Source organism: Lasioglossum baleicum, chromosome 20 (assembly GCF_051020765.1).
Source record: "Lasioglossum baleicum chromosome 20, iyLasBale1, whole genome shotgun sequence".
NCBI classification, from domain to species: domain Eukaryota; kingdom Metazoa; phylum Arthropoda; class Insecta; order Hymenoptera; family Halictidae; genus Lasioglossum; species Lasioglossum baleicum.
The window spans coordinates 2,899,106-2,924,865 of NC_134948.1; the positions used below are offsets into that span (position 1 = coordinate 2,899,106).

A 25,760-nucleotide genomic window follows, 5' to 3' on the forward strand; every position below is an offset into this window, starting at 1 on the left:
TTTCGCGTCTCGCACGCACAACGACGGCGACCGCTGCCATTCATTCTCGGTTTTTGCGAATTTCCATCGGCCTCTAACGCGAATTAATTCGAACGAGCTGCCGTGACTAATTGCATAGGAAGTGTTTCTGGCTGGAACGTCGAGCACACGGCACCGGAAGTGCCGGCGGTTCTACGTTCTTCAACGCGTGCTCGCCTCCTGTCCCAATCTCTGTGGAACGGATGCACCTGCTATATCATCGCTGAATTGTTAACAAATTTTTATCGAGCATCTTTCTGCTTCGGTGCCGCGAAACTATAGCGATCGTCCGGAATTTCTTTAAATGAAACGGAAAGAGGTATCGACTTGAAATTTTGTGGGATTATTTAGCAATGTTTGAAGAGTGTTCCGTAATTTTTTCATAGAAATATCTCGATTGTTTCCAAAATTAGAAATTGAATTGTCTGTTCTAGTAGTATCAAAATAAAGGGTATTTTCTAGAATTTTTCTTAACGAAATTAAGAGAGCTATCGATTTGAAATTTTTTTGGTTTCTTTACTAATGTTTACAGAGTACTTCGTAATTTTTTCACGGAGATGTAACAATGTTGTCCGAAGTTATAAATAAAAATACAAGAAATTTACCTGCTATCTACCGAATCAGGTTTAAAAAATCAACAAAATTGAACAGTTAATTTTGCAAGCGTCTGTAACATTTATGCAGGTATTTCTCGCAGTTTACACGCACTATTATCTCGACCAATTACCATGCAAAGTGCAGCACTTTCTAATACAAATTTCTTTCGTGGTGTGGGCCGCGCACTGCTATTATTTATAATTGTTACGTTTACTGAAGATTATCTAGGAACATTGTATATAAACCAGCAAGGGTTAGCGATCATTCGATGATCTTTTGCATCGTTGAAGGTCACGCACACGTGACTGCGAGCGTTTAGCGGATATCTTCCAGGAAATCGCGCGGGAAGATAGATCTCCGACGCGCACTAATGAATTTAAATAATTCGTCGGTGTTCGCGGGTGTACCAACACCGAGGCAATCAATTATGCCGCTCGATGAGGGCCGATTAACAATGTTAAAGCAGCGGAAAGTAATTGGAATTCTCGGATGGTGTAATTTCTCGCGGCAGCGTCTGCATAAATCGGAGTTTCTGGATAGTTTTGAAACCCGGTGAAAGTACGCGGCCACGCCGCGCGCCGCTGTAGTGGATTCCGTGTTTTCGTTCTGTACAGGTAAACAAACGGCTGGTAATTAAGTACGACTTACGCGTCAGCGTGCTCTTTTTCTGTAATCATAATGATCGCGCCTTGTGTTTTCTATTTATATAATACGACGGGCCTCGAGGATCACGAATTACACTCCAGCTTATAAGTTTTGGGACACCTCTGGTTTTTAGTAAAACTCTGCTATTTCGTATAGATTATGAACCTCTAACTGTATTAACTACATTATAGAAATATAATATCAAATTTCTAAATGCTTTCGGCGCTGCCGTTTCGATCAATTACTGACTACAATTGACTGTAGCATGTTTCAAACCAGCAACTGATACACATCATTTTTCAATGTTCATTTTTACATTATAAAGTGATTATAGCAGGTACGTATCAAGACCAAGTATGATCATTTTCATTTTTCTTATCATTGAAATTTACATTATAAATATATTTTTGTTTAGAAGCAAATTTCCACCTTTGATAAAGGTTTAAAACGGACCCGAAACGTCAGGAAAGAAGTAAAATTTTGCAAAATTGCTATATTAGTAATTGATCGGAACGGTAGCGCCGAAAGCATTTAGAAATTTGATATTCAACATTTACGATCGATAACTGAAATTATTTTATACAAATATAGTGATTAGACTCCGGATTTTGATGCAAAATAAAAGATTTGTGCATCAATTGCAAGGCACTCGAGCTGTATATCAATTTATATTTTTCATTAATACTTTTAATACAGTGAAAATAATATATTAATACTTTTTTAAAAATATTTTTTTACTTCTTGGTAAGATTTTTTATATATATGAGTGTAGCATCCTTTCCTTCACATGTAAACCTTGAAATAAGGAATAATTTACTCGCATCCTTCAACGAATATTTCATTTTTACAGAGTTCAATACAAATATGATCACTAGACTGAATGTTTATGCATTATCCAATTTTTGTAGACAAATTTTAAGAAAGTGGAATGAAATAAAGTCCTATTTTTAATGGGAACATCCTTCGTAGATCAAAAACAAATAAAAATTGTACAAAATTCTATCAAATTTTATATTCTAGCCTTTTTTGAAAATTTTCATAAGCCTAACGATCACTGTTCTAAGACTTATGAGAGAGAGTGTGTACCTCGTCACGTACTGGGTCGCTTCTGACCCACGCTGTTCGTGTTCCCCAAGGTCAAAGCAATCCGAGGTCGACTCAAAGTCAAGTTATACACAAAACTATAATCAAGGACATAATCCTAGCAAGAATAGCTCGCAAATGACCCGGATTAATAAAAATTCACTTTATCGTCGCCTCAAATCCAAACGAACGCCACAAACAATTTTCTTGGTGCTAATAACAATTAATAAAAAAAATGATTAGCAAGCTAACATGTCCTCTTCTCCTACATACGTACGGGTGGACAATTAGGAAGCGTTTAGTCGAATATTTACCACCTGCGATCCAGGCTACGGACACCGTGAGCTCTTTATTTTGTTGCGCTTCGAAAACGAACGTGATCGCCTAGAGGAGAGGAGAAACCGAAGAGCCATCGAGCTCTCCCGATGACCTAATCCACTATCCGCGTCCAGAGAAATGCTTTCGATTTGTATTTACGTGTAACGTAATCACTCAGAGACACGAACACTTACGCATACACCTTTCTCCGTCCTTCTTCTTCGCACCCGTGTCACACGCAAACGGTTACGCAATGCTAACTCACCGAAAATTCGCCGGGCCACGGAATAATTTCTCCTACGCGTCGAGCAGATGCTCGCATCAATAATTTCGTGGACCGTCAAGGTTCTTGCAGGTTGCTTGAAAAGGTGAACTTCAAATGTCTGTGAGATCTTTCAAAAATTTTTCTATGAGGTAAATCCTCCACGGATTTGAAGATCGAAGCTTCCTCTTTACAATGAGTCCTTAAAAATTGACGTACGATTTTTCTCAGCTGTTTTGTGATCGGCAGACTGCGGATCATTATGCAAAATGAAGGTTGCTTGCAGACGTGAACTTCAAATGTCTGTGAAATCTTTGAAAAATTTTTCTCTTGAGTAAATCCACCACGGATTTGAAGATCGAAGCTTCCTCTTTAGAATCAGTCCTTAAAATCTGACGTACGATTTTTCTCAGCCGTTTTGTGATCGGTAGACTGCGAATCTGCATGCGAAATAAAAATTGACTGCATAGATTGCAAGAAATGGAAACTAAATTGAATGTTATTTCTTCTCTTAATGATTTAAAAATGTTGAATTCCATCTAGTCAATTTTGCTATAAATGCAGAAACGTGGACGAAGTCGAGCCTAACCGCCCCGATCCAACCGAGCTGAACCAAACAGGACTTTGACGATTAATGAACCTACTTATATTCAGCTAATTATACATTCATTCGAGGTGATAAGTCGAAAACAGCTTTTTCCAATGTTTTTTTACGATATAATGAATAAAACAGTTTGTCGAGAAGCACTGACCCAACAGGAGAAAAAGGATCCGCTGGTCACCTTGACATTTACAGGAAGGTTCCGTGGCCTTCCGCAAGAACGTCGACATCTTCCGAAGGCTTGTGCAAGTTTAGCAGAAACCAGAGACTGTTCTCCAACTGGAAGGCCGATCCCCTGGGTCTCGGCTCTGTAGCAATGCACGTACAATGATCGCTGATTAAGCGGACGTGAAATTCTTGAGAAAGTTCTTAAACGAGCCGAAGTTAGACTAGCCTAAGCCCCACTCTCCACTTCCTGTCTCGCAGCGCACGCCGTCTGTCTCGCGAGCCTTCTCTTTTTTCCTTCTACCTGCGTCTGTCACACCGGTTGATTATTCTAATAAACGTATCGGAATGTGATTACTGTTATTAGTATGTCGTCTCGGTGCACATGAACTTGAGAGAGGTGACGAACACCGGTTTGTTATCCAGCTACCGGTCACGCTGTTCTACTACAAACACACCGCGTTTATGTGAATCACCGAACTGAATTTTTCGAAGAAAAGCTGTTGTATTTTCGTGAAAAAATCTGCATTCATTTTGAAGCTTGAAGCCTCTGCTTTCGAAGGCCATGATTAATATTCTCCTAGAAAATTCTTGTAGTTACTGTGTTAGTAGTCGTAGAACCCATTTAATTTTCTAATAAACTGCCCCTCCCTATAATTTCTCCAATTAGCTGTCGGCTATAAAGCCAACCATAAAATTTCCTTCACAAAGGATCCTTAGTCCGAACAAATTAGCTGACACTCATCTTCGGAGCGTCCAGGTATGAGTGTTTAGTAATTCTAGAGAATTAGTAGAGGCATCCTTCAAGTAGTACATCATAACAGCACAGACCACTGGGTTTGTGGCACGTATGAAGAAACTGAGCAGAGAAACTACCTGGTGCCTCGAACGATCTAGAAGACTCCGAATGATCGAGAGTCTGGGGAGACGTGGAGTTAGGTAACTGGAGAATTACGATTTCACCCTGTCGTCCTCTGTTTGGCTCATCCTCCTGGAGAGGCTGCAGCTTCTTGAACCTCCTTCAATAGCCCCTTTATTTTCCAAAAATTCCTTTATAAACAAATTCGAATTTTAAATGATTTTCTGAGCAATTCTGTATATGGAGGCCTTCAATCTAGGGGCTGGGACAAATTAGGCCACATCCCCACTACATTCTGTTGAGTAGGGTTGCATTACGTTGGGAAGGGTTGCATTGTTGAGTTGAACCCAGTTGTATCGAGTTTGAAATGAATTAGGGCTAGAAGTTAGGGCAGAAAAAAAATATATAATAGTTTAAGACTGCGTTGTATTGAGTTTGACTGAACTGTGTTTGGTAAAGCTGAGATATATCGAGTTGTATCGAGTAGGGTTGCATTACGTTGTGAAAAGTTGCATTGTTGAGTTGAACCCAGTTGTATCGAGTTTGAAATGAATTAGGGCTAGAAGTTAGGGCAGAAAAAAAATATATAATAGTTTAAGACTGCGTTGTATTGAGTTTGACTGAACTGTGTTTGGTAAAGCTGAGATATATCGAGTTGTATCGAGTAGGGTTGCATTATGTTGTGAAGGGTTGCATTGTTGAGTTGAACCGAGTTGTATCGAGTTTGAAATGAATTAGGGCTAGAAGTTAGGGCAGAAAAAAATATATAATAGTTTAAGACTGCGTTGTATTAAGTTTGACTGAGCTGTGTTTGGTAAAGCTGAGTTATATTGAGTTGTATCGAGTAGGGTTGCATTATGTTGTGAAGGGTTGCATTGTTGAGTTGAACCCAGTTGTATCGAGTTTGAAATGAATTAGGGCTAGAAGTTAGGGCAGAAAAAAAATATATAATAGTTTAAGACTGCGTTGTATTGAGTTTGACTGAACTGTGTTTGGTAAAGCTGAGATATATCGAGTTGTATCGAGTAGGGTTGCATTACGTTGTGAAAAGTTGCATTGTTGAGTCGAACCGAGTTGTATCGAGTTTGAAATGAATTAGGGCTAGAAGTTAGGGCAGAAAAAAAATATATAATAGTTTAAGACTGCGTTGTATTGAGTTTGACTGAACTGTGTTTGGTAAAGCTGAGTTATATTGAGTTGTATCGAGTAGGGTTGCATTACGTTGAGTAGGATTACATCGTGATGTGAAGAATTGTGTTGTACTGAGTTTGACTGAGCTGTGTTTAGTAAAGCTGAGCTGTGTTGAATTGTGTAGAGCAGGGTTGCACTACGTTGTGAAGGGTTTAATCATCGAGTTGCGTCGCGTCGAACCGAGTTGCATCGAGTTTGAAATGAAATAGCCGAGAATGGAATAACAAACAAATCGTCTCGAAGCTCTCCACCCTGAGCGTCGTCTACTTTCCCCTCGTGTCCCGTTTAGACGGCTTTCTTCCCGCGTCGACGCATTCCCTGCCGGTGGAAACAAGAAAGAGGAAAGCAGCCGGCAAAGGGAGAGGAAGTCAGGCAGAGGGGAAAAAAAACGACCCAGTCGATTTGGAGGAAGAGAGAGGCGTGTGCAGGAAGTGGTACAGCATTGCCGGAGGGAAGGACGTCGAATCTAGGCCACAATCGTTGTGTCCCTCTCTTCGTGTCTCCGTGGATATGTAGGTATGCCAGTAGCTCTCAAACAACGTTCGACATCGGTGCTCTGCACGCCGGGAAAACTGTCCCGGAAAAGAAACCAGACAGCCCAGACAGCCTTTCAGACGACGCTCATGACAGATCTATCGTTTGCACAGAGTTTCTATTCCGCGCAATCTCCAATTCAAATCTCCCGCCGTTCCTCCTGGCCCCGTTTGTAAACACACGTATTACAGTCCACGGGAAAATTGTTCGAGCGACTTGTTACGCTGAATTATTGATCGAAGGATCGAACAGCTGTAGAGGAAGCGAATTTCACTTTTCTATGGAATGTTAATTCTCGCCGTGACCTTAATTGACATGCAGGTAACTGGACCAATATCCGCCGATAAATGCCTTACGTGGCTCGAACAGCATGTCCAGAGATTTTTATAACGCCGGTAATTAGAAAGAGACTCGCCTACGAGGAGCCAACTGGCACAGCTTTCTAAGCATTAAAACTCCGATATGTCCGGAATTAATTAATTAATCACTGTTATTATCGCCGACTGTGTTTACTGGCTTTCCTTCTAATTCTAATATATGTATATATCTTATTTCTCTAAATAGCCAGCTCTTTGGTTCTCAGGATTAAAAACAATGAAGTCGAGCAGGGGAAACGCTCCGCCATTCGAATTGCAAGTAGGACTGTCCGGACGGTTTTCACCGAGATTTTCCACGCACGATTTTTTTCCCACCGAATTGGGTCGTCGCGCAAGTATGTACCCCCCGGAGGCTTTTGCTTTCTGCGGTGTCTGGAAATGCCGCTTCGATTAGAGAGAGAGTTTTCGGGGGAGATTATCGAGCCGTGGGTGTGTTCCAGCAATGATAAGAACGAGTTGCTCGGCGAAATTCTCGCGAGGCAACTATCTAATGTCGGATTGGAATCCCGGGAATGAGATACGCGACTCGAAAGAATCGAAATACGAACAAAAACTGTGACTCGGCTGATAAACTAGAATTTCATTGCAGGAAACACGGTGAATAAATCAATCGGATAATGAAAAGCAGTTTTATTCGCGATTGCTCAAGAAAGGGAAAAGGATAATAATCTGATCGTCTCGCACGAAGAGGACTCATTATAATTTTAATTAAAAAAGAGAAAGAAACTTGGATATAATGAACTTCCACTTGATGGCAGATAGCACTGTGTGCCATTTGCAAAAATGAAGACAGGCTATGGTAATCATTTAGGCCAATGAGAGAGTTAATCTAAGATCAGAAATCTCGCTGCATCCTTGCCAGGATCTTGCTCAAACCTCCTGAACACAGGCTGGTAAATTTACAAAATTTTTCCGAGCTGACGATTCTATTTAGAAAAGAAAAATATTTTTGCTTCCATAGACTGATTCTACTTAGTTCTACTACTGAATTCTATTTACAAAAGAACAATATTTTCGCTTCCGTAGGCTGACTCTATTGTTACTTCTACTACTGAATTCTACTTGGAAAAGAAAAATATGTTGATTTCCATTTTGCAATAAATTCGATTGTATCCGGCGCCGTTCGAAGACGGATTTGCGAATCACTTGGACGAGAGCGACGCAGCAATGCTGGCGCCGTGGTTACACTCTCGCTTTCGAAATAATTATTTAATACCCGCAGCCACGGGTGAAATGCGAGCGGGAATGGGCACCGGGGCCTTTTCGGGCCCCCCGGCCCATCCTGCGGCCTCTTCCATCATCCAGTCTCTCCCCCCCCTCCCTTTCTCACTCTTTCTCTTTCTTTCTCCATCGGAGGATACGCTTTCCAGCGGTAATGAAAGCATTTTCGAAAAGCCGATCTCCAGGCGCCGGTGAACAACAACCTGGGCCCGGTTGTTTTACGTAACGGGGTGTCTCCGTCCGGGCCAGGTAAACATACCGTTGGGTGTGAGTTAGCGGGTTATCTGCGTTTTTAGGTGACACCGATCTAGAATTACGCAATACAACGGTCCGGCCTGTTACGTGGACGCTACTTGTTTGGAAATGGATGACGAAACTGGGAAGGTTGTATTTAGTTTCTCCAAGTTGTGCCCCATCTGATTGAGTCGTATTAAGTTGCTCCAAGTTGTGTCCCATTTGATTACAGTGAATTGAGTTTCTCCAAGTTGTGCCCCATCTGATTGAGTCGTATTAAGTTGCTCCAAGTTGTGCCCCATCTGATTGAGTCGTATTAAGTTGCTCCAAGTTGTGTCCCATTTGATTACAGTGAATTGAGTTTCTCCAAGTTGTGCCCCATCTGATTGAGTCGTATTAAGTTGCTCCAAGTTGTGTCCCATTTGATTACAGTGAATTGAGTTTCTCCAAGTTGTGCCCCATCTGATTGAGTCGTATTAAGTTGCCCCAAGTTGTGTCCCATTTGATTACAGTGAATTGAGTTTCTCCAAGTTGTGTCCCATCTGATTGAGTCGTATTAAGTTGCTCCAATTGTGTGTCGTATTGTCACCTCGTATTTCGAGTAGCTGTGTTAGGATTAACAGAAGAGAAGCCGAAGAAACTGATGATCGGAGCATAAGTAAACGGAATAAAATCAAATTGACCGAACCAGTTGCAACCAGCTCACAGGCTCCGTTAATATGATGTACCGGCGAGTCTTCGGCGCAGCTGCTGATGAGAAATGCAGACGAACAGGGTGCCGTGCGACATTCCACGCGAACACCGACCTTATACGTCACCAGAATACAGGTTACCCATGTGACCGTTACCTTTTTGTACGCATTCCTCCGTATTCCGCATTTTTCAGACCGTAAACAGTACGGAATCCGCGCAATGATAGCGCCTTAATGTCTCGCGTTATGGGGTAGAAAGTATATTTCCACGACGATCATTTTCTCAAAGCGAATTTCGATGTCTGAGATATTGAGCAACGTCCGACATGTCTCGGGGGAACCGAAAACACGATAATTATTCAATTATTCACGGATAGTGCTCGAGAAATGGGAGAGTATCGTCGATCTGGCAATGAGGTGATAAAACGTTGGACATAAACGAATGGACATCTCGATGGCCATGAATATTCTAGGAATTAAGCGGACGGGACAAGGTTTTCTTGTTCTCCAAGGCCATCCACCCTCCCCTCCCAAATGAAATAGTAACCTTTTTCACATCTTCCATTAGTGCGGATCTCTGCCGTGTACTGCGAATTAGTTCGCAAGAAAATTCACAGCTCGACGGTCGCACGGTTCTGCGAGAGGTTCTAAACTCATTCTGCACAGTGAAGAAAATCGGTGAATCAAACAGTACGTAACAATTAACAAAAGTGCGATATTATCGAGCGTTTTGATCGAGTAACCGTTGTTCTGTTCCGTTTGTGAAACGGATTGCTTGAGGCCCCATTCATTAAGGCGGCCGTCGGTTACCCAATTTCTGAGGAAATGAGCATGCGGCATACGATCAATCTAGATCTGATTGTACATTGCATAAACCAGCTAATTATTTTCGAATGATAATGAGAGGTTCGTCGTTCATTCTGATTGCAGGATGAGGAGGAAGAAGCAAGGAGTCACGGAGGGCGAAGGAGCGTCGATTCTGCTGCTCGTCGCATTGGCTCCTGTCATCTGCTCCGCCGGAATCCTGGACCCTTGGCAGTGGGCGCGTAGCGATCGAATCGAGGTCAACATACCATGGTTGCCATGTAATTATTACCAAATTTATTATTTTCCACTCAGAAACACTGTGTAGCGTAGTTAACTACCTGTAAAACCGATAGCAAAGGCTGCTGTGGAATCGAGCCACGCCCCCAATCATCCTACAAAGCGTAGTGGGGGGAGCACGCCCCCAGATTCCAAGAATAGTGTAGTGGGGAGGCCACGCCTCTAATAATCTAGTATAGAATAGTGCGGAGAACAAACTCTTACACAGCTGGAATATTAAAGCAGAGTTTGGTGGGGAGCCCACGCCTGTAAATTGTAATATAATGACAGGCGACGCCCCAAAGTATAGTGTAGTGGGGAGGCCACACCTCTAATAATCTAGTGTAGGATAGTGGGGAAAACAAACTCTTTCACAGTTGAAATATTAAAGCAGAGTTTGGTGGGGGACCACGCCTGTAAATTGTAATGTAATGACAAGGCCACGCCCCAAAGTATATCGTGGTGGGGAATGCCACGCCTACAAAAACGAGAAATAGCCTCGGAAACGAATTTTAGTTGAGAATTTAAATAAAATAGCTCGTCGTCGTGGTTCATGGCGGTAATTAATTAAAATATTTTCACCCTGTTCGCAATAATCCGGGTGTCCTGTGAATAGTCGAGAACGAGACACGATGCTACGACGAGCTAGGCTGCTTGAACATAACCAGGAGCTGGTACCACCTCATCCACAGGCCTCTGAACGTCTTCCCTCTGCCGCGGGAGGTTATCAACACGAGGTTCATCCTGTACACGAAAGAAAATCCACTGGAAGTGAGTATAATTAGAAGTATCCGGAAGTAATGGTGCGGTATTCTTGAACTAGAGGTCTGGGTGGAACATGGAGAACACGAGTCAATAAATGACGAATTAAATTATTTAACGAGAATCGCGTTCAATTATATTAATTGCAGATTAATAATGTAATTATCGCTCGAATGATTGGATTGAATTTTCTCACGCTGTTCCAGGGCCAGGTGCTAATAGTCGCGAAAGATAAGTCCATCAAACGATCCTACTTCAATCCGAAACGAAAGACAAGATTCATCATTCATGGTTTTATAGACACGCCCCTTAGTAATTGGGTGAAGGTAAGCCTGACAAGTATTACGAATTAAAATCACTTAATTCCTTGACTGGAATCGAAATCGAATGGAATGAAAAAAAGTCACCCCATAACTTACGATATACAATGCACTCACGCCAAAAGGAGTGACCTTGAGAAGTGACACTAAGCTCTGACATTCGACGTTCACGTTTTTCAATCGTCATTTTACAATTACAAGTATCGCCAATATTTTTTCGCAGACCAAGCAGCTCGAGAGCAATGTAATGCCGTCGAGTTAGACGAATCCACTGTGCGCAAGAATCGTTGATTTGATTGTTGTTTGTGTAAAAAGACCAATTGAACAGTCGGGGGGACGGTCATTTGTTTTAACCTAAATGTTCATTAACCGTAGGAGATGAGGAACGAGTTACTCAAGCACGACGACTACAATGTCATCATTGTCGACTGGGCTGGCGGTAGTCTGCCACTCTACACTCAGGCCACGGCCAACACTAGACTCGTTGGCCTTGAAATAGCTCATCTGATCAAACACTTGCAGGTAACGCGAATTTTTTTTGCAAACGTCGATTCGCATTAACCTAATTGAAACGCGAGAACCGCTGACAAGTCTCGAACCATTTTAGGATCGCTATAAATCTCTTCAGCTGATTGTTAACTCGCAATATTTAGAGATGAACATGGGATATTGTTGTAGACGAACTATAGACTGGACCCTAACGACGTTCACCTAATCGGGCACAGTCTGGGCGCTCACACGGCCGGATACGCAGGGGAGAAATTGAACGGGAACATAGGTCGCATCACGGGCTTAGACCCTGCGGAGCCATACTTCCAAGGAATGCCTAGTCACCTGAGACTGGATTATACTGACGCGAAGCTAGTCGACGTCATTCACACTGATGGTAAAAGCATCTTTTTCTTAGGTAAGGAAAACCTTCAAGGATACAAGACCGTGCAAAAATCTACTCGCCACGAATAGATTAGGGCTTGCAATCCCGCAGGATCCGCGTCATTTTTACCACGCTTATATTAGCTTGCCGAGTTGTTGTATGCGTCAAATCTTGTAATCGAATTTTAAACCACTTCCCGATGAGCTACAGACTTGAAACTTTAAACATAGCTCAGAACCGGATGACAGTGCAATATTAAAAAACAAATTTTTTTAAAAACTGTGCGTTCAGGAGAAAAAAAATGTAATATTAACCGTCACACCTCGTCGCGCGACGCTCGGTAGTACGTCATCGCGTTCAGCGATCCCCACTCCGCGCGCCAGCGCTCCCTACTCCACTACGCGTTCCCACTCCGACTCATCCCCACTCCACTGACCTATTTCGCACCGATAGAGCTCGGTCAATGTGGTGTTCCGTTCATTCAGTTCCATTTCGCACAATTTCGGACCCCACCAAGAGACGTCGCGTCGTCTCTCGGAGTCATCCCCTCATTCTGTCTCGCGTATGTATTTCCATATCTTACTATTTCATATCAGTATTACTATATCTTGCGTTCCATTTAAAAAGGACTAAAAAGGAGAAAATAATTTTTTTAGACATTAGTGACTATAAATAAAAGCGTGGAGTGCCCACGAAGATTACGTCAATATAGTTTAGTGCTCCACGCTTCTATTTATAGTCACTAATGTCTAAAAAAATTATCTTCTCCGTTTTAGTGCATTTTAACACTTTACCTACCGGAAGCCTATTAATAGGATTTTTAATAATTGTGCTGTGCCAAAGGAGAGTATATAGAAATTTTCTTTTACATTAAAAAGGTTCCATTAAAAAGTGTTTAGCCATATACCATAGATTTTTCAAAATTATGCAATAATCACCGGTCGGTAATATGTTAATGTAAGCGTGGTTTTTAAAAAGTTTTTTTTATATATTTTTTGGTCCCTCATTTATCAAGGGGTTGCTCTCCTTTCCAGGATTTTAAGGGTGCGGACCGCGCCTAGTTTCTTTCCCGAAAGAATTAATTTTGATTTAAGACTAAAGGTGATTATCTCACCAAGTAAAGTTTGTTTCTTTATTAAACATAGATTAGATTAAAGAACTAAATCCTCAGAAATAAATCGCACATCTATCCCTCGGGATTGTAGACCCTAGCCCAGACCCTTCAGAAAGAAAGCATGCCTAATCTAACTTAGCACACGATAAGGGCTTCCAGGATACGGAATGAGTCAGCCATGTGGCCACTTGGACTTTTACCCTAACAACGGCAAGGAGCAGCCAGGGTGCACAGATCTCAGCGAAACAACCCCATCCCTGCCCCTGACATTGATCAGGGAAGGGTTGGAGGAAGCGTCAAGGGTGCTTGTGGCCTGCAATCATGTGCGTGCCATAAAATTGTTCATTGAGAGCATCAACTCCAAGTGCCAATACGTGGCCCACGAGTGCTCCAGTTATAACAGCTTCTTGAGGGGCGAGTGTTTCTCCTGCAAGAGCAACAACAGCCTCAGTTGCGGTGTTATGGGATACCATGCGGACAACAGTCCCGCGCTTGTTAGAAGACAGGCCATGGGTCAAGATGTCCTGTCGCTGCTGGGGTCGAAATTCTTTTTCACCACTGGCAAGGAGGACCCCTATTGCAGTGAGTGTTCCGAGTATTTCTTATCTCTGTATGGTGGAGTAATCTGTGTTATCACTTAGGAACACTGCCCCATCTGTGAACAACTAGTTGAAACCAGACGACGTCGGTTCATACAATTTTAAATGTTGATAGCAACGGATTTAGGAATAAGTGGAACACATGAATAATATATTTTGTCCTGTGTTATGTCTAGACAGCGGATTTTATGCATTTAAAATGAGTGGGTGTCATTTAAAACAGTGAAAACACTAGAAGAATTTAAAAATAATTGTTGCAGTCCAGGTAGAACATTTTTATTTTGCATACGCTGTTATGTCACTCTGCGTTAGAATTGCATAGCTACCTGGGAAAGTATCGATCGCTAAGGCAGCGGTTACGAAATATATAATTGCCGCTTTCAAAACCTTTATTCGAACGAATTAAATGAATCCGAGTATTTTAGGATTCGATGCAATTGTTACTATAAATTATGGAAGGCGGCTGCTTTCTCTTCCTTATCGTAACAAGGAAAATTGCCGCGAGCCTGCCCTAGATATCGATTAGAAAACTGGCAACCGCAATTTCGCTTATCGATCAAGATTCGATTTCTCGTCACCCACACGTTCCTTGATTTATTCCATTGACAAATGTACATTTCGCGAAACATTTTCGACTTTCTCTTTTTTTTTTGTAGGAAGACATTATCGACTTACTATCAACCTTGCACGACCACCGACCGCAGAGAGCTGGGTCCAAGGATTTATGAAAGTTACTCTTCACGCCGAAAATGGCATCATACGTGACGTCGACCTAACTCCCAGGTTGGACTCTGCAAATCTTACAGACTTTCCCTATTTTCTACAAAAATAGTCTCCAGCTTCGCGGAACACATTCATCTTTTCATCTATTTACAATGTGCTATTTTTGTTATAATCTGAGAGATTCGTTTCAAAATTCCAAGACCCAATTCTGAATAACCGCTCGCCGTACACGATACTTTCGCGGAGATAAATAATACAGTCTTGCTTCTTTCGCCGAACGCTTGCAGCGGTTACATGAAATTGGAACACGGATCGACAGTGCGAATGGTGGTCGCGCATCCAGCGGGGGCGACCGGTGAAATTGGAAAAATCAGGCGAGTCGAACTTTCATGGACTTACGACATGGACGTGCTACAGCCGCGATCGCTATGTTTTTTCTGGTGCAACGATCGCCTCTATGTCAACAGCGTCACTGTCGACGTCATGGAGCTCCCGGGGAGAGGGTAAGTTCAATATTATCTTACGACCCAATAAGAGAGTTGCATCCACAAAAGCCCCAGAACTTTTCTGATCTTTTCCAAGCAATCTATAATTTTTTGCTGAACAATTTTATTTCCTGGCTTCTAAAATTTGTACAGAAATCCCACTGCTGTTCTCTGATTTTTAATACCTCTCTAAAAGCCCTGTGAATTTTTTGGAGCATCCAATAATTTTTCTGTAATCTCTACAATCTTCTCAGAAGTTCCATGATTTTTTTCAAGTACTCTATAATTTTCTGCAGACCCTGGACAATTTTAATATCTCCCTACAAACTCCATGAATTTTTTGGAGCATCCAATAATTTTTCTGTAATCTCTACAATCTTCTCGGATGCACCATGACTTTTTCCCAACACTCTATAATTTTCTGCAGACCCTGAACAATTTTAATATCTCCCCAGAAGCTCCATGAATTTTTTGGAGCACTCCATAATTTTCTGCAGGTCCAGAGCAATTTTAATATCTCCCTAGAAGCTCCATGAATTTTTTGGACCATCCTACAATTGTTTGCGAGCCGTGCACTATATTTTTTCTACAATTTTTTCGCACGCCACGAACACTTATTTCGACAGTCCACTTAACACAGTCGATTATTTAACAGGATTGTTTTGGTCGTAGTACATACAAATATAATTAGAAGTGTCACGCAAGCCCTGTAACAATCCATAAGAGAAAAAAAGTGTTAATAATCGGTTACGAACATGAATTTGTTCTGTCTACAGTACGCTACGTCAGCCATTACAGTATGGAAAAATCGAAGTATTTTTCTCTTGCGGATTACTTACGTCACTCGTTCTGTTTTTACATTGTTAAGTGGTCGATGCCTTTGTTGAATTATGCGCAGAAAAAGGGAAACAGACTACACCAGCAAACTCTGTTCAGCAAGCAGGCAGGAATACGCGGAGATTGCTAGCGGATCCACAGCATCTTTCGTTGACAATTGCTGACAGTGTCAGCGTCCTGAAAAGTGCTCTCTGTTATTGTGATTGGCTCAAGAGACTTCGTGTTGTTCCTGCGAAAAACATGGTAATTCGGTTACTAAGATACACATCGACTCCGTCAATTATGATAATTCGAAATTATTCAACGATCGGACTCTATTCGAGCGAGTTCGACCGATGCATATACATATAGAACTTATGCGAATGGTAATTATTCTGGAAACCAAGCGGTGCCTTTTTTTAAATACTGAAACGATATAACGTACAATCGAACAGAGGTTTATTTCCGACAAAGAAAAACAAGAAAGAAAAGCTCTTACAGCGATCTCTAAACAAAATGGTAAATGGTAATACTTATCTTGAAACGCTGAAATGTCACGGGAGCATTTCATAGAAAAATCATGTTTATAAACTCTACGTATACATACATTTATATCTACTCTCTTTACAAAAACAAAAATTGCTCACTTCCACCCGGAAGAACGCGCCGCGATCTTCTGGTATTGTCAAAGCACGCTGGTAAACAATTTAACACTGATCGAAGAGAAAAAAGAAACCTAATGGAATTGGCACGCGTCTGCAGCAGTATTAAGTATAATAATCAACGAACTTTGTACATCTTGTATATAAAATTCGAATAGGTGTAAACTAGATAATGCTAGTGTAGTGTAGAAAGCAGATATGTTTTTTTGCGAGTGGTTATGCTATTATTTCCAACAACGATTGCTATTACTAATTCTCTCTACGGTATTTACACATAAACAAAGAAACAGAAAAAAAAAATAATAATAATAATAGAAGGCAGTGCCGGCTCGCGGCACAACGGCGACCATCGTTTGTGATATTTTGTCTGTATAATTTAACTGTTATGTATATATACAATATATTTAATACATAATTTACTGGTAACTCTCGTTCGGTAGGAATCGTACAAACCAGAGAATAAGGGAGCAACTGTAAAACGATTAACTTGCGTAGCGTTGTTTTAAGATCGTCTCGAATGTTAGAGATTATTTTTATAAACACCGTCCAATGTAAAATATAAAATTTGTTATGCCATACAGAAAACATACGGGACGCCGAATTTAATGAGACACCCTGTATACAGGAGGAGTCGTCGCAAACAGCTGCACCTGAACGTCTCGGTAAAAAATAGTAAAGATCGAAAATGGAATTCAAGGTCGTTCGAAGATCATCGAACATTTTCTCTTTCATGTCCAGGGACCTGACTGGTTTGAAAAAATTCTGGTGACCTTCAAGCGACCTTGAAATCAAAATTAAATAGAGCTAGGGAAGTTGTTGAATGCGTCATTCCATGCCAAATCGATCACTTTTTGCAGGCACCACCGTCTATTTTGTTCTAAATGAAATATGTTGTAATCCATGTGAAATTAGAGGGGTTTAAGTCATCATTTTGCCGGTTTCGAATTTTTTTTAGAAATGGCAGGCCTTCAAAGTTTTCAATTTTTGCCCATTTCGACGAAAACGGGCCTCGATTGAGCTACATTTTTTTTTGTTTTATTCGGAAAGGATTGGGCTGTTACAAAATAATTTTTTCAACCTCGAAAATCAACTTTATAATGTTTAAAAATTTAAACAAGTTCCTGAGATAAAAATTCGTAAGCGAGGCCCGTTTTCGCCGAAATGGGCAAAAATTGAAAACTTCGAAGGCCTGCCATTTCTAAAAAAAAATCGAAACCGGCTAAATGATGACTTCAATCCCCCCCTAATTTCACATGGACTACAACATATTCCATTTAGAACAAAATCGACGATGATGCCTGCGAAAAGTGATCGATTTGGCTTGGAATGACCCCAATGTTTTAATGAGAATGGAGAACATTTGGATGTTCTGTTTCTGGCGAGTCACCCTGTACATATGACTATGTTTCGTCAAAGCGAGGGTAAGTATAGTCGAAGAAGGCTGCGTCGGAGGAAATAGAAACACAGTTGGGTACAGCTTGCTAATCTTTTGCAATGTTTACTCCTCGATAAACGGTTGTACACGCCAATGTTTCGTCGCTTATACAAAAAGATCATCGCGGAGTGCAGAGCTATACACGGTAACACATGATTCCTGTTTATCTTACACGAGATTCAACAATAATCGAGTAAAAAAGCCGTCCGCGTTACGGTCAACGCGGTAACAAGGGGGTTGGTAAAATATATAATATGATATATAGTGATATACATAATATAATAATAATCTCTATTCTGTATAACATATAATTTGCAATATAAATTAATAAATAGGGAACGAGGAGTCGTAAGGAGGTTTCGGGAGAGTCGGTGTGTGTTTGTACGTGTGTGTGAAGTTGTGTATGTGTATATGAGTGATTAGCTTGGTAAGACTCGTAGCACTAAAATTACCATTTAAGAACATTGAAACGGGTTTTTGGTGGGAGGAGCTATGGGGGTATAGAGAGTGGGGATAGGCGATTGGTGGTTGGTGATAGAGTTTCTTTTTTTTTCGTGACGAGATTGGTGGCGGCTTGGTGATCGAAGAAGTTTGAAGAGACCAAACGAAGGTGTGAAAGATAATAGAGAATAGTGAAATAACTAACAATACTTATGAATATACAGCTGATTTCATTTGGCATAGTAGTCTAGAGCGTTCTTTTCTTCTAGCGCAATAGAATAAGGTCAGTGAAGATCATCGACCCAAGCGGTTTCTAATGACTCGATTAGAGTACGAACAAAAGCCATCTCTTTCCGTGCGTTCTCCAGGATCACGCGGGGATCCTGCGAGGTGCAGCGCAGTATGTTCGGCGCCATCACCATCGCCAGGTTGTTGGCGTCCATCTTGGTGCGGATCACCACTTCCGGTCTCGCGAAAATCTGCCCGCAAAAAAATTCTATATCACTCCAGGTTACGAAGAAAAAACCAACAGACCCAAAAACCCTGGCAATTATTCACAAAGAGGCGCCAAAAATTCCGGTGACCTCAAAATACATCCTCAAAGTCAGTATTCAATCTCTAGGCCTTGGTTATTCGACTGAATTCTTCAACAGAAGAATTTTTCGGTATATTGACCATCGCAACATACTCCAAGGTCACCCGAGTGCAAGGTCCTCTCTGTAAACGATTAAGAGGACAATGATCACCTGTAGAAACCGTATCAAATGACACAGAACTCGACGATTCAGGTCAGGCAATCGCTCCACCAACGCGGCAACGTTCCCTGCCGAGACCTCGGCGTCGTCGTGTCTCATCGACACGCACTCAGCATAGAACGAATCAGGTATCAGCGGTTCGTACAGCTCGCGAACCCATAATTTTAATAGCGAGGCTGGTGCGTGTGCGTCCTGGGAAGCTGCGAGGATCGTGCCGTCCTCGAACCTGTCCAGGCAAGCCTTCAAAGCACTAACCTCGTCCGCATCAGCGGACACCCTGAAAATGCCCTCGGTCAGAATCCCGCCACGAGCCAAAACCTGCCGTGTCAGGGTGGTTTGTATCCATGGTAACTCTCGGTTAGGGTATCTATCTCTCTGCAGCGCCATCACCTCCGACAATGTCGCGCCGAACATCGACGCTCTGAAGATCTGAATCTGGAACGTCGTCAAGGTCAGCAAAGAAAAAAGAATTAAATATTTTTTCTGAGGACAATCCCTTGAAGAACATACCCTGGCCTGGTCGATGTCCTCGATGGTGGCCTTCCGGGGCTGTCGCTTCCCATGAGCGCCGATCCGCTGTAGACGTCGACAAGCAACGGTAGCATAATGGCTGACCTGCACGTGGATCGGCCACTTGGCTACCTCCGGAAACTGGAAGTTAGGGTCCCGGTGTCTGTTCATATATCCTTCGAGATAAGGCTCGAAGGTGGCGCTGGGTGGTACAAATGCCAGACAAACTGCCATAAGTTCCCAGCCCCTGCGCAGGCTTTCTTTCCGCGGGTTCTCGGTGGTCTGTCTGCAGATCTGTACGTAGAGCTCGTCTCTCAACGGCGGCTTCGAGAACGCGGTATTTACAATGTCCATCGCTACACTGTCCAAGGTCATGCCTACGTTCGTCTTCCGATCACCCATGTACACTTGCACCAGCCTGAACAGGTTGCAGGCCTCCCGCTTCAGTAACTTTTCACCGTCCACCACCACGAGCATCGGCTGGGGTATGGGGTCTTTCGACCAGCTGAGGATGTCCCGCACGCTGAACTTCTTCCGAAACAACAGTCTCAGACCCTTCGGCCGGCCGCAGTTCAAGTTCAGATTATCCTGCGCGTATTTCTCAATGTCACCGCCACCGGCGCTGTCGTTCCTCCTCGCCTCCTCCGTGTCCAAATTATCCACAGTGGTCCCAATGGTCGGCAGGGTGCTTATAGTGCAGGTGGGAACCGTCACCTGGCGAGTGGTCGTCACGCTGTCCCTCGGGTCTGTTTGTGCTGTGGTGTTTGGCGGAGATGGAGGCCGCACCTGTGGCCTTGTCAGCGTGTCCGCTGTATTGTAGTAGGTTGCTAAGCCTGCCGTATCATAGTTGCCTAAATCTGTGGAAGGAAAGACAGTGGAAGCTGAATAAGTAGCCCTATCTTAGCTGAAGGAATGTCTCCATTCAAAATCACTGACCTGCGTAATGATCCTCAAGGTACTCCTGGCTGGAAGAATCGCCCTGATTGCTGGCAGCCTCGTCATCCGCGAACTGGTCGTCGGAATCGTCTTCAGCCCTCCCGCCAATATCCTCACCCCTTCCGCCCTCTTCGTCCAAGGAATCGTCACCTTCCTCTACTAACAAAGGATCTCCGAACTTATAACAACCTACGGTACGAAGAATGCGATTGGAGACATGTGATCGTGGATTAACAGGGTGTTCCAAAGGTAACAAACATCTACCAACCTGAGAGTTTCGCTTGTTGAAGGATATAATGCTGAAGCGGCAACAAGTAATCTGCATCGGACAACGGGATCCTGTAGAACGAAGACGGAGGCGGACTCGGGTTGCCGTTGCTCCTCTTCTTCTTGCTGTCGTCCACCTCCGTAAGCCCCTCAGTCTCTTCGCCTACGGCGCTGTTGCTGCTACTGTTACTGCTATTGCTACTGCTAGTGTTGCTGCTGAGCCTCTGCCTGGGCTGCTCGTGGCTCTGGCTGATCAGGTAACGCTCGTGCATCGAGTCATCGTCGCGGTCTCTCCTACGAGATTGCTGCTGGTGCATCTGCTGCATCTTCTGCTGTTGCTTCTGCTGCTGTACAAAGCTGTAACTTCGGGCCAGAGGCTGCTGCTGCACACCTTGAAGAACAGTTACCGTGAGAGGAACACCGAACCGGGCGGACTTTGGAAAAATAATGGCTGCGCGAATTAATTCGTGGGCCCCTCTGGCCTTGAAGACGGTCAACTTTATTCATTTGTGAAGAAGGGTTCGAACTAAATTTACAACCGATTTATCTCAGGGGCCACCAATTAATTTGCGCAGTCGGTAGATCTACAAGACAGCTTACAATCCATGGAATTATTGCACGCCGTGTTCCTTCTGTACTCTTTCTCTCTGTCGCGCTCCCGTTCCCGTTCTCTCTCGGAGACCTCGAGGCTTCTCTGCTTGGAGGCACCGCCAAGGCCACCGGTACCCCTGACAAGGCTCTTAGTGGGCTCGTTCCTCTCCGTCAGCATGGCGCCGTACATATCCCTGACATTCGCCTCGGAAAGCGACACCGAGCACCCGTGGTGCCTTCTTCCTATACTACCAGTATTATCTTGCTTATTCATATTACGCGAATGCATGGAACTTGGATAAAAGGCTGAAGGGTTCGTCTTGTCCAAACTATTCACTCTCTCTCTATGGTGAATCTCTCTGTCCCTATCTCTATGATAACGATTACTACTTTCCACCAGGGAGCCATACTTCTCACCCTGCGATTTATAACTATGACTCAATTGAACTTCTGGCGGACGGTATGGAGGCATCTCCTGCCTAAATAGTCTAGACTCCATCAACGAGTCGCGATATGGTGAGGTGCTCGGTTCGGGACCGTAAGAGCCTCTACTACTTTCTCTACCTGAAATTCGAACGACAAATCAACGCCCTGAAGAGTCTGCGTTCAGTCTAACACCTAAGTCTTAACCCTCGCACGTTCCTCGTGCTTCGAATATTCTTAACATCCTGTTCATCTACAATTTTCGATCGTCAAGGATCGTGCGAGGGTGAACGGCCACGAAGAGCAAGGTATCTCGTGCACGGATCTCAGGAATTACAAAAACATGACTCACATTCTTACCATTTTTATTCTTTTCCAATTCTAAGTTCCCTGCCCTACCCTCGCGTTGCGAGTCGACGAACGTCTTCTTCTTAAACAGAGGGGTGCTAGTGGAAAGCGATAAACCTAATGGCGGTGGCTCGCCCAGTGGCACGGATTTCTGGTTCTTCACGCTCTCCAGAGTTCCACTTTTGTGGCCCCTGGCTTCCAGAGTACCGCTGTGCTGTCTCGGCGAGGATTGTGCTTGGTTGGGTGCGGTCTGCGGAGGAGGACGATGATGTTGATGACGATGAGGAGAATCCAACAGCCGGTAGCCTGTCGATTCCAAGGACGTTCGACTGTGAGAGACCGAACTGTCGCTGGAACGACCGGAATCCTGTGAATGATTGTGCTGGCGGCGAGCCGTGGGCACTTCATGGTGCCTATGATGCTTGTTGTTGTGGTGGTGGTGGTGATGATGATGATGACGCCTCGTCGACGGCGATGGAGACGGCGGAGACGTCTGCAGGTCCACACCGACGCCGGATATCCGTGTTTTATTCGCGCTGCCGCTTTGCTGCAAAGTTACCAGTTTCAAAATGAACTAAGCTGCAGGATTTCTATCTTGGACTTCAGAAACGTCAATATTTTGTACGGAAATGTTTATAGCTAGAGGGACCTACCAACGAAGAAGACAAATTGGAACTCTCTTGGTGACTGAACCTCGTCGATCTGCTAACTGAAGGAGTTTGCGTCTGGGTGGATACAGATTCTTTCTTTCTTGGCTCGGTTGACTTCTGGTTATCAGCTCCGCTGCTGCTCGCTGGCTCTGTGTTCTGCTTCAACGTCTACCAACAAATTCGGTATAATTATTCAACGAACGTTCATTTCGCGGAAACTCACGAAAAAAGAGGACATGTTATTGAGATGGTGTTATTATTGAATTCGTTCAATATCGTGTAATACGGTTCCAGAGATTCTCAGGTTTATCTCACGGTACTTTTTTTCTCTCAGCTACTACAAACGTCTATTTATAGCTGAGAGGAGAGCAGACAGCTTGCACACTTACAAGGGAAGAACTCGAACTGTCCGGCTTCGATTTTAATGAGCTTTTGTACGATCGAAGCATACGAATCGTTAATTATGTGCATAAAAATATCAGTCGTAATTGCTCGATGGTTTCCGAGATATAAATAATTTAAGTCGCGTATCCCCTAACATGCTCCGCGAGAGGAGGACGTCACCCGGAAATCCTCGGATCGATTCCCGTTCAATTAAATTTTTCCTGCAGCGATTCCAACGTGTTCAAGGCTATCCTTGATTTTAAATATCTTGCGAAAAATTCGTATAATCAATAAACATCGATACGAAAATTTCTATAAATAGTTTATTGGAAATACTATTCGCCTTCGATTGATCGTGCGACGGCTGTGCCCGGGTCTGTTTCTGTATTCGTAAAAGTACCAATTACCGTGGCCCACCCGTTTATCGGACACAAAACAAGCTTCTCAGAAATTAATAAAAATAACATGTGTAACCTAGTATTATTTTATTTCTAAAAATAAAATTGATATTACCCGTTGTATATAAATCGAAAGTATTACAATAATTTGCGTTTAAGATATAGAAAACATTAGTTACAAAACCTTATTTCCCGAGACAACACAATTTTTCGTTTCCGATTATAGAAAATGCTAAGAAACTGTGACACACTGTTTCTTTGTATTATTCGTTAAAAAATAATGTTACTTTTTATCTGATATTCCTACCCTCCATTGCTTTAGATCCCCTGCAAGCGACAAAGCTCGCCAGTTATCATTCCCTGTATTTACATGACCCACCTAGTTTTTGACAGTATCATTGATGTTATCAATGCCACCAGCCATTCGATATCTATTATCAGTGACGGTGAATCACCCACCTGGAGCTTTGCTAACGGTATGATGTCACAATCGCTCGGACGGTGCCAGACAGTTTTCTGTGAGGTTGCATTGTAGTAGTAAAACCGTGAAGTGTTCTGATCGAACAGTTCCCACCATTGATTGTTGTCTGTCTTTTTCCTGCAACCAGAGGACCGGCTGTCAAACAGAACCAGAGACGGCACACAGTATAAAAAAAAAATGCGGATCGTACAAAGCATTTATAAATTCAGACCGCGACACCGTAGTAGAAATCACCGGCCCAATTATAAATGCTTCCTATGTTATAATGGAGAACCTTATACGATTCAAACTTTCACCGGGCTAATTAAATCGGAAAGACAACTCGATCTTAAGACTTATCTTTCCGAGAAAGTTGTTAAATATTACTGTAGCGATACTTACACTGGCACGCCAGGCGGAGGATCCCATACACACTCTCCTGTGGTCAGATTGGCGTACATATGCTCCTGGGTGCGGGGCTCTATGATTTCCACCCATTCCATTCTACTGTAATCAAATAGATCGTCAATAAACTGGCAAATAGAGAAGAATCCCTCTCAGAGGAACGGACACACGACACCGAGGACTCGTCTAAGAAAACCCTGACATTTAGAAGCTGGTATAAACGCGGATAAACCCATCAAGGCGTGCGGGGTGAATACAATTAGTTTTACTCCGGTTCGCGCTATAATTAAAAACTCTAAAAATAAATCCGGTGGAATAAAAAAATTGCGTGGACACCCATACAAAAATCGAACGGAACGACGATCACACGCCGTGTGGTAAAACATGCGTGCCGAGAACACACTCGTACACCGGGCCGTGTGAGACAGTAAAAAAAAAATCGGATCCACCGTAAGTTATAAATAATTAATCGATATCTCAATTCGGCGGAATCCGCGGCGAAACGGAGAGCAGCACTGAGGGATGCAAGTTTTATCGGCGATTACCTTCGCCCCTAAGTCAAACGATCGGAATCGCCGTCAACACTGTCAACAAAATTCAATAAGAAAGAGAGAGAGAGAGAGAGAGAGAGAGAGAGAGAGAGAGAGAGAGAAGACACATACACGGAGAGACACAGGGTGTAACAATTCAAAAACCTCGCCTCTCTCGCCCGTGACAAAAGGGTGTTCACCCCCACCCGATAACCGCAAATTAAAAGGAATGCTACGTTCTCGATATAAGAGCAACTTGTCTGATGTCATGCTATCCGTTTAATTGACTGAAATAGGCAGCAGAATTTCGTCGACGCATAGTTGTATACACGGAGAGCACGAGCGAAAAGAAAAAAAACTGAAAGTGACAAGAGCGAGAGCAATGAGCGAGAGTGTATATGTGTGCGCCATAGAGAAAGAGAGAGAGAGAGAAAGAGAGGGAGAGAGAGAGGGGGGAGAGAGAGAACAAGAGAAAGAGAGAGAAAGACAAGAGTTAGAGATAGAGACGGAAAGGAGGACAGGAGCAAATAATCGCATAGAGTAAATTCCGAAAAGAAAAATCTTTTTTCCTCGAAGAACCCGGAATGAAGAGACCCACCCTGATGGCACCGATTCACGACCAAGGAGAAGGGCTTATCCTAAGCTCAAGGACTCGGAACGAAACTGGGACGGGTCACTGGGAATAAAAATTCACTATCGATCTGCGAAAGGCATAGGACCGTGTGTCTCTCGGATCGTCCATTCCCCTAGGAGAGCCGATCTGAAAACCAGGGCGAAAATAAATGCTTACTTACCCGTCCGATGCCATGATCAACGGAGGAACAACCCGACGACGAAGACGATGGTCTTTATTTATTTAATTAACGGAAAGAAAAGGGACAGCCGGTTTTCTCGTAGCGCTTCACGTCACCTCGGGAACACTTTTGTGACACTTCACGGGCACGAGCACGGTGACACTTTGATGTCGCAACGTCCCATTTCCACGAGCACGA

The 25,760-nt window shown here is 43.2% G+C and overlaps 2 protein-coding genes across 15 annotated transcripts in view; one reads left to right on the forward strand and one right to left on the reverse strand.

Annotated features, from left to right (window-relative positions):
• Positions 1–18,589, forward strand: part of LOC143218754 (pancreatic triacylglycerol lipase) — a 40,667-nt gene extending 22,078 nt beyond the window's left edge. The window contains exons 1-10 of one of the 3 annotated variants that reach the window (XM_076444180.1): positions 743–9,487; positions 9,728–9,882; positions 10,497–10,651; positions 10,849–10,968; positions 11,338–11,484; positions 11,641–11,869; positions 13,101–13,532; positions 14,206–14,332; positions 14,560–14,775; positions 15,656–18,589. In XM_076444180.1, the coding sequence (XP_076300295.1) occupies positions 9,729–9,882; positions 10,497–10,651; positions 10,849–10,968; positions 11,338–11,484; positions 11,641–11,869; positions 13,101–13,532; positions 14,206–14,332; positions 14,560–14,775; positions 15,656–15,758 (1,683 nt within the window). In that variant the 5' untranslated portion in view covers positions 743–9,487; position 9,728 and the 3' untranslated portion in view covers positions 15,759–18,589. Of the gene's footprint in view, positions 1–742; positions 9,488–9,727; positions 9,883–10,496; positions 10,652–10,848; positions 10,969–11,337; positions 11,485–11,640; positions 11,870–13,100; positions 13,533–14,205; positions 14,333–14,559; positions 14,776–15,655 lie in introns of those variants that run through there. The other 2 variants (XM_076444179.1, XM_076444182.1) reach the window with 2 other exon arrangements.
• On the reverse strand, positions 13,108–25,705 carry Rhogap93b (MyTH4 and RhoGAP_KIAA1688 domain-containing protein RhoGAP93B). 12 transcript variants are annotated; one of them, XM_076444161.1, is made up of 13 exons: positions 25,563–25,705; positions 24,236–24,340; positions 23,833–23,989; positions 22,595–22,759; positions 21,954–22,488; positions 21,180–21,734; positions 20,581–20,970; positions 20,313–20,501; positions 19,377–20,233; positions 18,858–19,301; positions 18,317–18,590; positions 15,597–15,823; positions 13,108–15,464 (listed from the first exon to the last, which is right to left on the reverse strand). In XM_076444161.1, the coding sequence occupies exons 1-11, from the start codon at positions 25,574–25,576 to the stop codon at positions 18,396–18,398; spliced, it is 3,606 nt and encodes a 1,201-aa protein (XP_076300276.1). In that variant the 5' UTR covers positions 25,577–25,705; the 3' UTR covers positions 13,108–15,464; positions 15,597–15,823; positions 18,317–18,395. The 12 variants fall into 12 exon arrangements, with proteins under 12 accessions (XP_076300276.1, XP_076300280.1, XP_076300277.1 ...); XM_076444165.1 differs by having other exon boundaries at positions 15,597–18,590; positions 23,833–23,971; positions 24,236–24,337; XM_076444162.1 differs by having other exon boundaries at positions 15,597–18,590; positions 24,236–24,337.
• Between the last annotated feature and the right edge of the window lie 55 nt (positions 25,706–25,760).